General features: G+C 34.2%; 3 protein-coding genes across 3 annotated transcripts; 2 read left to right on the top strand and 1 right to left on the bottom strand.

The window, feature by feature from the left end:
* Positions 1-416: 416 nt before the first annotated feature.
* On the top strand, positions 417-6,914 carry LOC110826225 (WAT1-related protein At3g28050-like). The gene is made up of 8 exons (XM_088208898.1): positions 417-782; positions 863-925; positions 1,023-1,136; positions 4,372-4,603; positions 4,747-4,905; positions 5,014-5,165; positions 5,354-5,545; positions 6,688-6,914. Exons 1-7 carry the CDS (start codon positions 607-609, stop codon positions 5,502-5,504), a joined length of 1,047 nt encoding a protein of 348 aa, XP_088065024.1. The 5' UTR covers positions 417-606; the 3' UTR covers positions 5,505-5,545; positions 6,688-6,914.
* Positions 6,915-9,689: 2,775 nt separating this feature from the next.
* Positions 9,690-13,407, top strand: UMAMIT36 (nodulin MtN21 /EamA-like transporter family protein). The gene is made up of 7 exons (XM_022056827.2): positions 9,690-10,043; positions 10,208-10,270; positions 11,955-12,071; positions 12,204-12,453; positions 12,552-12,710; positions 12,792-12,943; positions 13,033-13,407. The coding sequence occupies exons 1-7, from the start codon at positions 9,838-9,840 to the stop codon at positions 13,184-13,186; spliced, it is 1,101 nt and encodes a 366-aa protein (XP_021912519.1). The 5' UTR covers positions 9,690-9,837; the 3' UTR covers positions 13,187-13,407.
* A 39-nt stretch (positions 13,408-13,446) lies between these two features.
* MLP423 (MLP-like protein 423) lies at positions 13,447-14,405 on the bottom strand. Its single transcript, XM_022056830.2, has 2 exons — positions 14,149-14,405; positions 13,447-13,947 (listed from the first exon to the last, which is right to left on the bottom strand). The coding sequence occupies exons 1-2, from the start codon at positions 14,333-14,335 to the stop codon at positions 13,676-13,678; spliced, it is 459 nt and encodes a 152-aa protein (XP_021912522.1). The 5' UTR covers positions 14,336-14,405; the 3' UTR covers positions 13,447-13,675.
* Positions 14,406-17,989: the final 3,584 nt, after the last annotated feature.

Below are 17,989 nucleotides of genomic sequence, written 5' to 3' on the forward strand. Positions count from 1 at the left end.
CTTTAATTGTTTGAACTAAAATGATTTTTTTTTTTTTTCTTTTTAGGATAATGAGTATATGGTTATTGTGCAAGAGTGTAAAATAATAGAGGATAAGATGGTTGTGATTTTTTTATTTAAAAAATTCTTTTTGTCATTAATTATATTTTAGTTTTCATTTTTACTCATTACTTATTATTTAATAAAATTCTATTTTAAATATATTTCTGGGCTAAATTAGTTCTTTAATTAAATTTAAATTGATTTTCTTGTCGTATGCTCTAAACGTGTTTTTATTTTTATTTAATTCTGCTTTAGTTTTATTTTCTATCACGTGCACACCAAACACTTCTTAAAATATTATTATATTATAAATCAATAATTATAATATCCTTTTATTAACAAATATATAGATTTTATATCGATCACAATTTTATTTTCAAAATATCTCTACTAAACCTTCAATCTCAATCGAGGAAACGTCGTCGTTTAAGGAGTCTCCCTCTTGTCACTGTTTTTTCTCCTCCTCCTCCTCCTCCTCCTCCTCCTCCTCCACTCCAAGTGAGGAATCTAAACGGGGTCAAGTCAAAACACTCACCGAGATTCACAGTGAGGCAGAGGAGTGAAATGAGGAAGGATGTTTTGGCATTCGTGGGGATGATGATGGCAGAGTGTGCACAAACTGGTCTCATGATAGCGGGCAAAGCAGCCATGTCTGACGGAATGAGCAACTTCGTCTTCGTCTTCTACTCCAATGCCCTTGCCTCTCTTCTTCTTCTTCCTTCTTCTTATATCTTCTACAGGTACTTTCTATCTATCAAAACTCAGGTTAACTTTCCGTGCTAACTTTGCTATGAATTATACAAATAATCTCTCCACACAGGTCACGGCGTCCTCCGCTCACTTTTCCCATTCTCTGCAGTTTCTTTATTCTTGGCTTCATTGGGTATGTTTGATTTCGTTTTACATGGAAAATATTTATTTATCTGTGCGGATTTGCGGCGTCGATTTGGTTGATTTATACTAATTTTGTTATAACGCAGCTTTTTAGTTCAGTTTATTGCGTATGCTGGGATTTTCTATAGCTCGCCTACTTTGGGGACTGCCATGCTCAATCTTATCCCAGGTCTTACCTTTATACTAGCCGTCATTTTCAGGTTATGCTCGCCTTCTGCCTCATGATAATATTTATTCATGATCAAACTGTTTAGCATGGTTTCTGATTATTTCCTAATGTGGTCAAATTTCTCTAATTATGAACTTACATCTTGCTGTGTAAGTTGAACCAAAAAAATAAAATAGAATTAGTTGACTATCTTTGGAATTCTTGAACTTAAGCATGCATTGAAGGGGCGGTAGTTGAGAGAACAAATTAGTGGGTACCAACTGACACTATAAACTTCCATGTTTGGCCATCATCTTCTACCTTGTGATACGTGAATTTGAATTTCCAAGAGCACTCACGCCCTTGATTTGACATGGATTTTCAGCTACTGAAACCCAAATAATCAAATTCATGTTGAAGGTGGTAGGGTCTGGCTCTTGAAAAATTCTTATAGCAATGTGAAAGATGATCCTTTTTAATGTTCTCCTTTTAAAGCCTCATTTACTGAATCTCAACTTTACTTTGCTTACATTTCACTTCAACTGTCTCAAATTAATGTTACGTTGGTAGTTTGTACACAATAAAGATACTGAAATGATGCAGAATTTGCATGCTCCTTGTTAAAGAATATTTGGTCTGTGGGAGGAAATTGGGATATGGTTTTGTTTCCTCGGCTCTCTTGCACCTTCTTCACCTGTAAAAGGAGAAACTACACAGGCACACTATTTTCAAAATATCTTATTATTTATGCTTACAGTTGCAACAGGGAATAAAATGCCATGATTTTTGTTTTCTTACAGACTCAGTAGTCCCGCAGGCAAGGTCCCTTTTTTTTTTGAAAGAAAAGTGTACAAAATATATTGATATGAGGTGTCAAGGGGGCGCCGCCTATGTACAAAAGATTTACAAGTCAATAAGAATATTTACAACTGACCCTAAATCTTCAAAATGGTTAATATTATGTTCCAGTACAGTGTAACCAAAAAAGTGAAGCCATTTGCTCAGAATGTTGCCCAATATTTCTTCTTTTCCTTCAAAGGCTCTATTGTTTCTTTCTTTCCAGATAACCCAGAAAATAGTGAGCTGAATGAAGTCTCAATTTCTTATTTCTCCTGCACACCAGATCCCAAGCGAATAATTCTTCTTGGACACAGCCAGCCATTACCCAACAAATGTCAAGTAGACTATATACCATACTCCATAGCTTGTGAGTGATAGGGCACCAAAGCAAAAGGTGATTACTAGTTTCAGCATTGTTTTTGCATAGATAACATCTGTTTGTTAGCGAAAAGCCTCTTTTCATGAGATTGTCAATGGCCAAAATGCGTTCCTTGGAAGCTTCCCTAGTGCAAAAAGAAATTTTGGTAGGAGCATTTGCCCTCCAAATCATTTTGGCAAGAAAAGTATTTACCACAATTCTGTTATGTCCCGCAAGATAATTATAGTATGATTTTATGCTGAAGGAGCCTTTCCTTTCCAGCTTCCAAATCAGCTTATCATCTGAGCTGTTGAGCTGAATGATGTTCAGTACATACAGAAAATTGTCGTATTCCACAATTTCCGAATCTTTTAAATTCCTATTGACCACAATGTTCCAACCAATGCCATTATTTTTGTCAAAAGCTTCCTCAATTATGATATGTTTATCCTTAGAGAGGGCAAAAATAAGAGGAAACAGGGTCTGCAGATTGTAATCCCCACACCAGAAATCAGACCAGAACTTGACTTTGTTGTCTTTTCCCACTTTCCATCTAGAGCACTCAAGCACAGAATGATTAGTGTAAGAGATTCCCTTCCACAAGCTCATAGCGGAATTACTTCTATCCAACAACGGTGATCCTGTCTTCCATTCAGATTCTACTTGCAATCCACCACATTTTTCCGAAGACTGTTAGTGTCATTCCGGTATCTCCAATCCCACTTACCATGCAATGCCTTATTCAGAATGTTGAGGGATCTCAGACCAAGACCACCAGAGTTGATAGTAGTCTTGACCTCGTCCCAATTTACAAGATGGAACTTCTTTTTGCTATCCTCATTCCCCCAAAGGAAATCACATTGAATTCTTTCAGGTCTTTTAGCCACCTTTGCCGGAATAGTAAGGGTTGAAAGGTAATATGTTGGGAGCTTGGATAGCGTACTCTTGATAAGGGTCAATCTCCCATATTTAGACAAATAATTTCTCTTCCATGATGCAAGACGTTTTTCAAAGTAATCAACCATCGGTTCCCAACAGTTGCCATCTTTATGCTTCGCCCCAAGAGGTATACCAAGCTATTTAATAGGTAGATTTGCAGGTTTGCAATCCAGAACCCGGGCCAGGTCATCCACCTTGCTGTCATGCCCAATCCCTACCAATTCACACTTGAATAAGTTAATTCGTAAACCAGAGGCAGCTAGGAAGCATAGTAAAATACATCTTAAATGCAGATGCTAACTTCCGGTTGACAAGAAATGAAAGTGTCATCGGCGAAAAATAAGTGGGTTATCTCCATTTTCTTTTCATTGCCCACCAAGATTCCTTTAATGAGATTTGAGTTTGTAGCTTGTTCAATAAGTTTATTTAATGCTTCCATTACTATAATGAAAAGTAGCAGGGAAAGGGGGTCGCCTTGTCTTAAGCCTTTAAATGCATTAAAGAATGTAGACTGGCCTCCATTTATCATAACCGCAAAATTTGTTGCGGTGATGCAAGTCTTGATCCATTTTCTCCATTTCTTACCAAAACCGAACCTATCAAGCATGTAATCAACAAAATTCCAACAGACATTATTGAAGGCTTTCACCATATCCAATTTACATAATATTCCTCCCTTTTTGCTACTAATCTTATGTACTTTAGCATCTTGGTATGGATACCTCTTGCATGACAGGGATAGTTATGGCCATTCTTGTTAAGATTGTATGGTATTTATGGGACCTCATTTGAACTTATAATTTGTAGAGTTCCAAGGTACAGAAATGGAATTTAGAAACAAAATCCGAATCAAGCATTCAAATGAACCTCCCACAGGATGACTCTTGTTCACAAGAGTTCCTCTTGGCTACTATAGTTAGTGATTTCTTCTTAACTTATCTCTGCAATTTGTGAGAGTCTTGTTTTCTATTCAAGTGCACTGCATTCTTTGACATATTTTCTGGTTCTGCTGCAAGTATTTGCTTCAAATATTTCATGAACACTTAAAATGCTTGCTACATGGTAGTGAACAATGTTGAAATTAATTTGTGAACAGATAATGCTGCTGTGTTGTGAACTGATTTGACTAATTTGGGATTGGTGGTTTCAGGATGGAAAGACTTGAATGGAGAAGCTTCAGTAGCATAGCTAAATCAGTAGGAACTGTTCTGTCAATTACAGGTGCATTCATAGTGACTTTCTACAAAGGCCTTCCCCTTCTGATGACATCTTCAATGTCAAAGTCTTCTCGTCTGCTTCTCTTGCAACTGTCAGAGTGGGTGACTGGAGGATTACTCCTTGCTATTTCCTGTGTGCTGGCTTCAGCATGGCTTATCATACAGGTGCAATTTATTTTTAAAAACAAACAGTATGGTTGAAAATCTTGCCATTTTTCCTCTTGTTTCTGCATTTCCTTTGTGCATAAAAAAAAAAAAAGAAAAAAAAAAAAAAAAAAAAAACTGAATCATAATTCTCAAACTATAAGGCTTCAGTCCTGAAGAAGTATCCTTTGGCGCTCATTGTAGTCTCTTATTACTGCCTCTTTGTGGCCATTCAATCTGCAATAGTCAGTTTGGTTATGGAAAGAGATCTCAGTGCCTGGAGCTTAAAGCCTAAAGTCAGGTTGATTGCTGTCTCGTACTCGGTGAGTAGATTACCCAAAAGGAAAAATAAACAACAAAAACACCACCATGTCTTTATATGCGGTAAAAACATACTTGCTGAGTTGGACCTTCAATTCCAAAACATGTAGGCAGTTTTTGGGTCTGCATTCCAAGTTACCGTTTCTGCATGGTGCTTACATCAGACAGGACCTGTTTTCGTTTCCATGTTCAAGCCATTGGGAATTATCATTGCAGTTGCTGTTGGTGTCATCTTTTCAGGGGATACATTCTATCTTGGAAGGTAGACTGTTGGATGCTTGCTTTTCTTCAGATCTTACTCAATTTCATAATGAACACGGATTTCCTTGATTAGGCTTTTGAATTTAGATTTTTCTTCATTCCCAATCTTTTATTCTGTGTCTCTCACTGTCTCTCTATATTTATAAAAAATTTCATGTCTCACTTTTTTTTTTTTTCAAATTTGTATAGTTTGATTGGAGCAGTGGTAATTGTCACTGGGTTTTATTTTGTGATGTGGGGAAAAGCCAAAGAAGTGAAGATGGGCGTGGAAATGGGAGCAGGAGGTTTGGCTTCAAGCAGCCAAAAGGTTCCTCTCTTGCAAAATGACAATGAAATATAAAAAGCAAATAGAGACAGGGTCTCTTCTGGCAAATGGAATGGGTAATCTCCACTATCTTCTATTTGATAAACTCTTTTAAAGTTGATTTTAAATCTTCATCTTCGTATAAAAAATTATAAAGCCTGATATTGTATTATCTTAAAAAGTTTAGTGTAAAAGTTGATTTTGTCTTGGGTAGCTACAGATCAGCCATTAAATTAAGGAATGTCCGAACAAAAAGCCTATGAATGACCCTTCGTTATTTTTAGAGGCAGCCTACTAATTTGGACTAGTTAGCGTCCTTTTTCACCAGATAAGAATATGAACCAAGGTTACATTTGGAACTGCAATGGAATTTTGTTCTGTTAATTTGGCTTGAGATGTTAGTATTCTGACCATTTGGCAGTTCATGAGTGATATTTTTCGTTTTCTATTATGAATTCTTCTTGGTCGGTGTATTTTTCCTTTCAAATGATGTTAGGTGGGATTTGTTCAAAGTCTACAACTCTATGCGTATCCAAATTTACTCTTAAGATTAAAACCTCATTGTAGCAGTTGTGTCAATTAAGGTTGAGGTGAAACTTCCGGGTGACATCTTGAATCAAGTAAAGCTCAGTTGAACTCGGGATATATCTAAAAATATGTATAGGATCCATGTCTTATGTTAGTGATGATGCTAACATGTAATATGTACACAATGAATTAGGACATAATAGATTGTATTTCGATTCAATGTCGAAAATCTGCCGCCTGTATAATGTTATTGTTTTCTTTAATTCCATTTACTTAATAAGTGGGATGAGCTCTTAAATTTTATATCTGATTTGCAATTGAACCAATTGCAAGCTTATGTTAAATTCCATGGTGATGGATTCATATTTGTACTTCGGTAAGGAATCATAAAACTATCTGGTTTAAATTGGACATCAAGTTAGATACTCCTTTATTCTGTTCCTAATGCATGTTTATCTCTATTTCTTGGATTTATCATTTTGAACAATCTAGCCTTAGTTTTTAGTACCCTTAGATAAGTTTGAGCTAGTGTTGATAGGATTCTTCGGACTCAAGCTTGAAGTGAATTAGTCTGTCATTGTGTCTCCTCCTCTATGTTGAAGCCATATTTCTATTTCGCTTTTAAATTGTCAACCAAGAGTCGTCGTTTCATAAAATAATATCTGATATATCTGTCTTATCTGTGCATCAGGAGACAGCTATAATTCTTGGCTTTTATTCTTCCCAAGCGCTGAAGAAATATGGTATATACTCACTTTTATTTTATGAATTTTGCATTGTCAATGCGTTGAAATGTCATGAAATGGAACTGTCTCATAATTCTCTTATATTTCTTTCTAGTGATAAATTGTATATTCATCATATAGAACTCTGTATCTGGTGTTTATATTTAATGAAAATTTGAAGTTCTACTTGTGATGATTATCATGTTCTGACCAGACATGAAGAAGAAGTCTATGAGACCTACGTGGTTGGTACAGATATTTTTTAACAAATATGGGCAGCATGACTACAGAAATGAGCATTGCTTCTAGAGTTTAGCTTGTAGAGATAAGAAACAAAAAACTCACACTATCTAATATGATCCTTTTATTTCTTAATCAAACTTCTTTTTATCACTCATTGACGAATCTATTACTGCCATTAACAAAATTAGAAATGTCGTCTTCATTCTGCTCTTAGTTCGTAAAAAGCATAGTTTAGGTCCCTACTCTGAGAAAAAGCATTCGAGAAACGAAAACATAAATTTACAGAAAAAATAATTGTTTGAATATTTCACATCTTGATTGTATTGAGCATGGCAACTTATGTCATGGTCTGCTTTTTGCTCATACCATGCTCTCATTTCAATAATTAATATTATCCAAAGCAGATTGTGGTTATTTGATCTGCTGGCCTTCCCTCATCTTATAGATACTCATCAATTGTGTTGGATTCAACTTGTTATAATGGAAATTCTTAAATAGGGTTGTGGATTGATTTTGATTTCTTAGGGTTTATGACCTTGCTCTAATTCAAACCCTTTTATATTTGAGGAAGTTGAATTAGCCAGACATGCAGATTGGTCGGAACTAATGCTCTTTTTCACCCAGTTTAATGGTTGAATCTGAGCATTAACTTTTGTTTATAAGCAGACGCATGTGCACATATATGTAAGACTTGCATCCATGTGCACGCACGCTCAAGAATTAGATAAAGAAAAAGACCAGAGATGTCAAAGTATAATAAGGTCCACTTTAAACATTAAAAGGATAAGAGTAAAGCAACATGTTTGGAGTTTGAAAATATGAATTTTTTAAAAAAATTTGTACCATAACTTTGTATGAAATTTTTTGTATCAAGTAAAATTTGTACGAAATAATAGATGTTGTATTTTGTTATCTTATTTCAAGAGATTAAATATTCTTCATGTAATAGGACTAAAAAATAAAATAAAATAAAATTTGGAGATATATTTTATAACAACACTACTAAAAATTTTAAACATTATCATGAGAAATCAATATAGCCTTGGATTTTAAGATAAAATTAGTACCTATATATTTTCAAAATTGTGAAGTAAATTTAAAATAGACATAAATTTGGAATTTTAATATTATCTCAATATTTTAGTATTGTTTCGAGGTTCTATAACAATAATGAGATCTTAGAGTTATTTTACGATATAAAATAATTTGCGCAATCTAAAGCTACTAATTCAATTATATATATATATATATATGTGACTCTAAACAAGATTTTAAATTAACAGGAACATCTTCTACACCCTAACATTATCTTAAAACTTTAAAATTATGCTATAATTAGAAGTAAGCTAAGTTCTAAGAACTGCTCAAAGACTCTAATATTATTTGTAATTAAGTTATATTTTTTTAAAAATAACTAATACAGATAGTAATATATAATTTATCTACAGAAAATACTAAATAAAAGAATGGTGAATCTAATTTACTTATAGGGTTTGTAATATTACAAACGCTAAATTAGGTTACGTGTGGAACAACTGAAATTGTTTCTCTTTTGTAAAATTAATTTGAATTTATTTTTTCACTTCTTCTTAATACATATTAATTAAGTAAATTAAATTTATTTAAAACATTAAAAATTCATTTTTAAATTATAATAATTTGAATAAAATTTAAATACGTTGTTTTACTATTATTCAATATTTATTTAATTGTATATGTTTTTATAATTTGAACGTAAATCCATCATATTTTTTAAAAAAATTTACGAGAACATATAATTTATTTGTTGTTACCATATATTGTACGTAGCCTTGTATCGAGGGAAGAAAAGTAGTTGTTTATTATTATTATTTCTTTAATTAGAAGGATGAAATTTTAAATTATAAGGATTTGACGAAGGGTTCAAACGGTGAGGAGGCAGTATAGCTTCTGGCTCTTCAAAATTTAGATAAAAACAATGAGACGTCTGATCTCATCGTCGGCGCCTCTTGAATTGGCGTCTACCTTCTCTAACAAAAATAATAAGACGCCATTCTCACCTTCCTCCTTCTTCTTCTTCTTGAAAATATATATATATATATATATATATACATATAAAATGCGAGAAGAACAATAAGAAGAAGATGATGACGAGGATGATGATGCTGATGTTTTAATGAATCTAAAAACTAAACTCACCCGCATCTGATCTCCAACTCATCATTACAGAATCAAATACTTACTCCTCAGTATCCCAATATTACTTTTAAACTTTAAAACAAGTGGGTGAAGACACTGATGCTTTAAAATAATCTTATAAGGTAGACCCATTTGAAATCTCCACCACAATGCCAGCACCAAGAAAAGAGATTCTGGGCCATACCCATGATTAAATATTCGCCAAGTATAGCAACAAATATATATACACACACACACACACACATATATATTGATTTGTTTAAGATTGAGGGAGTAGAAGGACAAAATTATATGAAATGATGTTTTCCATTATTACGTCACCTTCTCTCCTTTTGTGAATAGATTGAGTCACCCGAGTAGCGTTTTCTCTCTTTTCGTACCTTCATGGACTTGTGAAAGGTTACTCTCTCTCTTTCACCACTCTCTTCTTCTCATAACCTGTCTCTTTCTCCTCATTTATAAATACCCCTCTATTCACATCATTACCATTAATACACACCTTGTAAATCACTCTGTAGATATAACCCATCAATCATTCTTCTTCCTCTCCCCCCCCCCCCCCCCCCTCCCCCTCTCTCTCTAGATATATATGCATGTAAAACAAACTTTTCTGGGTTTGGGTTTATAGTTAATTAATTAACCAGAGAGCAATTAAGGAAGGAGAATTTCAGGGGAAATAGTTAGAAGGAGTTAAGATGGGTGAAGGTGGTAATGATTATTCATGGGGAGAAATGGGAATGTTCACTATGATGGTGATGACAGAAGGTGCGACCATAGCTTTGACAATTATGGCGAAGACGATAATGACGAGAGGGTTGAGTCCTTTTGTGTTTATTGCTTACACGAACGCTCTTGGCTCTATCCTTCTTCTTCCTTACTCCTTCTTCTTCCACAGGGAAAGGTACTAGTCTCCTCTCTCTCCATCCCGTTCCCTCGTTAACCGTCGTTCGTCTTCTTCTCATCACCTTTCTTATATGTTGATGTATTGTTGTGGAGGAGGAACTATATATATGTATGTGTGTGTGTGTGTATTAATTTTAATTATTCTTTTGGTTTAATATTCAGGCCACGACAGCCAATTTTCACCCGTCAACTTCTTCTTCGCTGCTTCTTGATGGGGTTTACAGGGTGTGTATATATACACTCCTTTTTCTCTTTTCATTTCCTTATTTCCTGTTCTCTCTCTTTCTATATATATATATATATGTATATCTATGTATTTATATAACAATTGTTGATTATGGGATGGATATATTGTGCTTAATCTCTCGCTCTAAAAAGTTACATATATGGTAATCTAAAATTTTGCGTGACACTCGCAATTTCTGAGGTGACAAGAGCATCATGATCACGGCCTTGTTCTAGAGCCCTAAGTAACATAATTAATCATACTAATCCTACTAATATTAATCTCCAATCTCTCCTATTAGGAGGATAGCTCATTATCTGCCGCAAGTGCTGTATATTGCAAAAGGCTGTAAGCATGTATACATACATATGACTATAACAGACACATATATACATGCTTTCTTACATAGAGTATGTTCATTATCATACAATATACAAATGAAATGTATATGTTTGCATATGCCTAATTATAACGTACGTACATTATGCGTATATATATATATATGTATACATATATTGTAATATATATATGTGTATGTATATATGGATATAGTGAGATGCGTTTCTGTGTCTACACATACACATACATATCTAGAAGAATTTTCTTCTTTTTGCCATAAATCAAGGCTTTTATCCTTTACAACTTTTTGCTCCAAAGCGAAGTACAAATCTATACATCACGATTTGATTTCTTTATTTTATATATATATATATATATATAAATATATATTCTTTTACTCAAAATAATATATTGATTTCTTTGAATGTTAAACCTTTTTCTTAATGTCTTACCATCTTCAGATATCTTTGCCAATCACAGTAATAAAGCAGACCTCTACTTCTTAAATTCCTGATCTCAAAAAATAAAAGAAGAAGAAAATCTTAAAGTCCTACATGATTTTTTCTAAAAAAGTTATGCATAATTTCGTATTTTGTGGAATAGCGGGGCAACTGACTTCAAAAAATCAAATATAAATTATTTCTGTATAATCTCATAAATACTTATACTTACACCTGAACTAACTATTTTTTTTTTCTTGTATATATATATATATATATATTTGTGGTTTGACATTTTGTACAATTAAAGTGTATATATATATATTTTTCTTTTTGGCTTTGTTATATTTTCACTACCTCAATTTATTATAAAAATCTTAAACTGCTGAAATCTTGAAAAACTCTTTCAAAATATCAAATTAACAGTGATGTGATATCATCATCTACCTGGACATAAATCTAGCTATTATATCACCATCGCAAAAAATTTGATTAAGACCAAGCTAGAAAATTATATGTCAGAATATATATGTATATAATTATTTTACACAGAGTAATTTTCTCTTTAAAAAAATCTCAGAACGTATAGATTTGATTGATCTTGCATGTATTCGTTTGGCCTAAGAATAATAAAAAAAAAAAAAACTAAAAAAATCTATAAAAAAAAAGATATTATTACTATTAAAAAAAACAAAAGACAATTTCCGGGCCTGATCTAGTATGGGCCTTGGGCAATAAGAACTGAAGTTAACTTAAAACTGCTAATTAAATGACCCCCATACTTGTTCTTCAGAGCAAGTTTTTGATGTTCTCGGCTGATAACTTTTTATTAAAAAGCAATTAAAAAAATTTATGAATTGTTCTTATGGTGTTCTTACTTTTCCTGCTTGGGTGAAATTTGTAGGATTTTTCTTTCCCAAAACCTTGCATTTGTTGGGCTGAGCTACAGTTCGCCGATTGTTGTTTGTGCAATGGGTCTGATGATTCCTGCTTTTTCCTTTTTGCTCTCTGTTGCTCTCAGGTTTTTTCTTCTTCACCTTCAACAACTCTCTTCCCCATTTTTTTTGTAACCTCAATTTCATAATTAAGGAACTGAGTCAAACAAATTGTCCTTTTTTTTTTCTTTTTTTTTTTCGATTTCCGAACTTTGCAGGAAAACAGAACTAGATTTTAGAAGGTCCAGTACCAGAGCCAAAATTACAGGCACTTTGGTTTCATTTGGAGGAGCTCTCGTAGTAGAACTCTACAAGGGTCCATTCATTCGTAAATCTTCATCTTCTACTCCTTCCCTTCAATTCATTCCTCAACTCTTTGTTTATTACAAACCACAAGACAATTGGGTTCTTGGTGGCATTTTACTCGCCGCTGCTTCTCTCTGTGTTTCAATATGGAACATTATACAGGTATATACTATGTACATACATATAAATATTATATTAAATTTGATTTTCCGGGTGTTATTCGTATGCTAAAATGTAATCTTTATTTGGGTTTTGATCAGCTGGGGACTGTGAAAAAATACCCTCAAGTCATGAAAGTTGCCTCTTTTTATAGCTTAGCTGGGAGCATTCAGTGTGTTATGTTCTCTTTGTTCATGGAGAGAGACCCAAGTGCCTGGAAACTCAACCTTAATTTGGATCTGTTTATCATTGTTTTGACGGTAAGTTATCAAAAATTGAATTTTTCATGCAATGATTTAAATACCCACATGATGAAATATTTTATATGTGTGTTTATACAGGCAATATATGTAAGTATAGTGCGGAGCAGTATTCATGTATCCTGCACAAGAAAGAAAGGCCCTTTTTATGTGCCTTTGTTCAAGCCATTTGGGATTGTTTTTGCAACCACTTTTGGTGTTAGCTTCTTTACAAATAGTCTTCATTATGGAAGGTAAGATATATCAAGAAAGAGTTTTACTTTACCCACTTCTTTTATTTTTATTTGAATTAATTAGAACTGAGGTTGTTTTTTATGTGCAGTGTTCTAGGAGCAATTATAGCTGGGATGGGTTATTATATTGTGATGTTAGGGCAGATTAGGGAAGTCGAAGCACAAAAAGAAGGTGATGTTGAAGGGGTTAAGTCAATTTTTCCAGAGAAAGTTCCTCTCTTACAAGAAGATTCTCAAGTCTGATGTTGGAATTATTCAAGCTTTTCTTTTTAGTCTGAATAAATTTGTAAAAATCTTGAAGAAAATCCCCATTGCAGAGGCTTCTCTACATGAGGTTTTTTTTTTTTTTTTTGAATCCCTCTTTTTCACTTTCTTAAGGTTATTTGTTTAAGAAAGTTGTTTTCAGTTGTGAGAATCATTGTACATCGCTTCTGTGAAATTGAATGGCTATTATCTTGATCAAACCATAATATTATTTAGTAACATTTACATACACACATATATGTATCTGAGTAAATCACTATATTGCAACACGAATAGGTACGATAAAAACTACAAAGCATGAACTTAACATGAAAGACAAATGGGTGCAAGTAGATTATCCAGTACTGCCTTATTCTAGAACAGGAGATTAAGGGATTAAATACAACACACAACTCTTGAAGTCCCTTATTTTAATTTGTAGATTAGACTACCTTAGTGATATTATTCATCTTGTTCAGATCATAAAGTTTAAAACTTTTGAATGCCTGCATCAATCTCCTGGAAGTTTCTGGATGCAAAATCTTTAATGGCGTGTGGATCAGGAATCTCATCGCTTGTCTTCTCAAACTTGGCAGACCACTTAGCCAATGTAACATCTCCTTTTGGAAAAACACTTATGCTTCCCTCAAATTCTTTGTAGTATTTCAATAGATCTCCATCGATCACCCGATAAACATAAATCTTCTTTTCTTCATCCACTGCCTCGATTCTCTCTTTCGATTTTTTTACCAGCGGAGAACCTATAATTAACATTTACAACATTACTATTATTATAAAAAATTTAACAAAATTTATATGAAAGATGAAAATGTCTTAAAATCACTCTGAAGGTCAATTATGGTTCGATTAGATTAAAGAAAACAACTTGTTAATTATATATAAAAAAAAAAAAAACAAAATTTTAACGAAATAACATCTCAGTCAAGAATAAATTACTTCACCTTCACCATAAGTAAAGAGACGAACCGAGCCAGGGGCTTTCCCATCTCCTTCCAGAACTTCAATGCTTTTATAATCATGAGGGAAGTTTTTAGGGAAAAACTCAGTTGAATCTCTTATTCTCTTCCAGAACTCATCTGGGTTTGATTTGATCTCAACCTCCACCTCAAGAGTGCCACTCAAAGCCATTATTGTCTAAGATATTTCTACCTCAAAAACCAATGAGAGAAAATCAGTGATCCATTTTGGAGCTCCATTGGCATTTTATATATGTATATGTGTATAGCAGTAAAGATATTTGTTTTCAGCTTCCATACATTATCGTCAACTGTCCTTACAGGCATATGGGCAAACATTCAATGAAAATGTAATAAACACCGGTAGTTCAATAACTTTGGTTTCACTAATTTTCAAACAAGTGAGTGAGGCGTATTAACTTCACAATTTTTTCAACCCAAATCAGGATTGACATTGTGGGTATGTCTGAATATACTTAAAGCTAGTAGGTATGGCTGGTGAACCGTACCATTTTTTCATTAAAGAACAGAGTTTCTGGATACATGTTTTATGGGGTCAAATATCTAATGCATATATATATATATATGCATATTTGCATAATAATAAAATTCTAAAATTTTCTAACTCCAATATGATTTCTATACATTCTCTTTATAATTATGTAATTTTATGGGCGAAAATGAAAAAAGTTGAATGATACTTTCATGTAAATACAAAACTCCCGTTTTGTTGAAATCAACAAAATACCAACTGTAAAATTGTAATATATTCATAACACATAATTGAAAATATAAAATAATTTAATATAATTTATTTATATTTTAAAATTATATTTCATGTTGAATATTAAATTTAAAACATAATTAATAATAAATTTTTAAATTAAAATTATTTAAAAATACAAATAATTTATGCATATTTATAATAAAATTGATATTTACTATTCAACTCTTTATTCTAAGAAATACGCGAACAAATTGATTAATATCTGTCTAAATTCTCTCAATTTTTTTTGTGTGTGGCTAATCTTTTTTAGCTCTTCTCTTCACCAATTTTTTGCAATCCACACGCGCACACACACATTTATATAGGTGATCATGTCCTTTTTGACTTCTTCCTGTAGACGTCAAAATCAATTTAGACTTATCTACTTTTTTTTTAACACCCAATTATATACATATATATCTCAAATATTATAGTCAATGTTTTTTTCTTTCATTCAACTATTATAGTCAATGTCTTAATTCAGTCGTTATAATAAATGACAACATAAAATTTAAATTTACTATTAAAGTTGACAGATTCCATCTTGATCAATTATTAATTTTATAAGTATTTAATTTGTAACGGCCCCGGAAATTTAAAATGAAATGAGTGTATTAAAAATGTCAATGCGGAAGTGAAGCCAAAATTCGATTAACATCCCTTACACGAAAACCAAAAACGTACTTAAAATATAAAATGTTAAACTAACTAAAAGAGAAACTCAAAAACAAAGTTATGAGTATGACTACAGAGTCTCTAGGCATCCCTTTCGTCATCCTCATGCGGAACGGGCTCGGGAACCATGTCTTCCTGATCTGAAATGGTTAAATAAGGAGTGAGCTACACTAGCCCAGTAAGAACATCACGATATCTCACCGTCACGGAGGTAAAGGTGGGTAGAAAACACAAAGGACCCATGGAGCATGTTTTACAACAAATCCTTTTATTTATGATAAAACCTTTACCATCCACTTACCTCGGTGGAATTTATGAAAACAATATAAGAAAAACAATAACATTATCATAATCATGGAATAATATAAGCTGTAAAACATAACACTTATCACGCCTCTTGTAATTCAATCATTATACAACATATCTTTTTCTCATTTACCAGCCTACTAGTATCCATGGGGGTCCATAGGGGTCCCGCTACCCGTTAACCTTTAACATTCATAATCAGTTTCCAGGGCCGTCCCCATACCCCGTCCGGTATGGGCGCCAAAACCATAAACCTCAATACCCCGTCCGGTATGAGGGTGAAACGGGCCGTCCCCATACCCCGTCCGGTATGGGCGCTAAAACCATAAGATCTCCATACCCCGTCCGGCATGTGAGACCACAATCCCGGTAAGGTTCCCTACGGACCCGGTCCGTCCGCCATCTCCCAGGATATCTAGTCAGGCTGACCCCCATAATACAATTATCAGTCTACACAATCTTTCATTTTCCTTTTTCTCAGTCAGCATCATCAATTCATATTTAAACAAGCAAATCGTAATTCATGCCAAACAGACAACATACAGTCTCAGTTTTTCAGTCATTCAACTCATAATTAATAAAAACGTAGTATATGCACACAAATCTGTAAAATGAACACATCAAACCTCATTTTGCATTTAAAGCTGTAAACAGGCCAAATAACAGTAAATCACCAATCACATTAGACTCGGGCTCCATTAGCCACCTTAAGCAATTTCACACATTCGTTAATTCAAGAAATACCGTTTTATCATTTTGAACTTTAATACCGTGATAGGAAATAGGGTGAGGGGTCCTTACTTGTTTTCGGGATTCGAATACGATTCACAGTGCGCCTACGGGCTGTCCCTAATTTTCCCTGAATTTTTCCCGGGGAACTGAAACGCACTACTGGTACCTGCACGTGTTCCAAAAAAAATCCCAAATTAGGCCCAGGGCCCCTTTCGACCCAAATCGCAACTCCGGCATGGCGGCTCCGCCGTGCTCCGGCGACGGCGCCGTCGCTGGTCTTTGATAGTGTTTTCTGGCCAATTGGCTGGTGGTTTGGCTCCGATTTAGCCACAGGTGGGTTCGTCATCAAAAACCGAGCCAAGAAAAGAAATTTTACCTCGTTTGGAGGCCTGAAGGTGCTCCGGTACAGCGGCGGGTGGTGGCGGTCGGTTCTCCGATGGCTGGGTTGTCTTCTCTGCCGAGGACTCTGGCGGCTAGGGTTTGGGGTTGGGTGTGGATGAGATTATTTATAACCCTCCCCTTTTAATCTGAGCCGTCCATCATGATTTAATCTGGGCCGTCCAATTGCGATTAAATTAGAAATAAATCTAGATTGTCTATCGCGATGCGATCTGGGCCGTCCATGCGTGATTCAATCTGGGTCATCCGTGCACGCGTTTGATATGGGCTTTCCGTACGCGCGGGAACGGATCTCAGCCGTCCGATCGTGCGCACGAGGATCGCCCACGTGGCCCGTTCTGCGTGGCCTTCCTGCGTCAGCGTCTTTGCCACGCGGCGTGTCCTGGTTGGCCGGAGCTACTGACCGGGCTCGCTGCTGACGTGGTGCAATTTTTTTAAATTGCATTTTGACCTCCGATTTTCGATTTTCTTTTCAAAAATACCCCCAGAATCTAAATTTTCACCCCTTTTTCTCAAAATCATTTTCAATTAAATCCAAAAAATAATTTTACCCCTTTTTATCATTATTATTATTATTATTTCTATTAAATTAAATTAAATTAAATTTAAAACTATATAATTATTACTTAATAAATTAATTATTAAAATAAAATAAAATCAAAATAATTCCAATAATAATAAAATAAAAAAAAAATTGGTGTTACAACTCTCCCCCCTTAAAGAAATTTGGTGCCCCAAATTTGCCTCTTACTCTTGGTCGAACAAATGGGGATACTGGGTTCTAATGTCTGATTCTAGCTCTCAGGTAGCCTCCCTTGGCGTGTGGTTCTGCCACATGACCTTTACAAATGATATTTTCCGGTTGTGGAGTATTCTGCTCTTTCGGTCCGTGATACCGACTGGTACTTCCTCATAGGACAACTCCTCTTGGAGTGGAAGCGGTTCATG

This window comes from Carica papaya, chromosome 8 (assembly GCF_054855325.1).
Source record: "Carica papaya isolate Zhongbai chromosome 8, ASM5485532v1, whole genome shotgun sequence".
In the NCBI taxonomy this organism is placed as follows: domain Eukaryota; kingdom Viridiplantae; phylum Streptophyta; class Magnoliopsida; order Brassicales; family Caricaceae; genus Carica; species Carica papaya.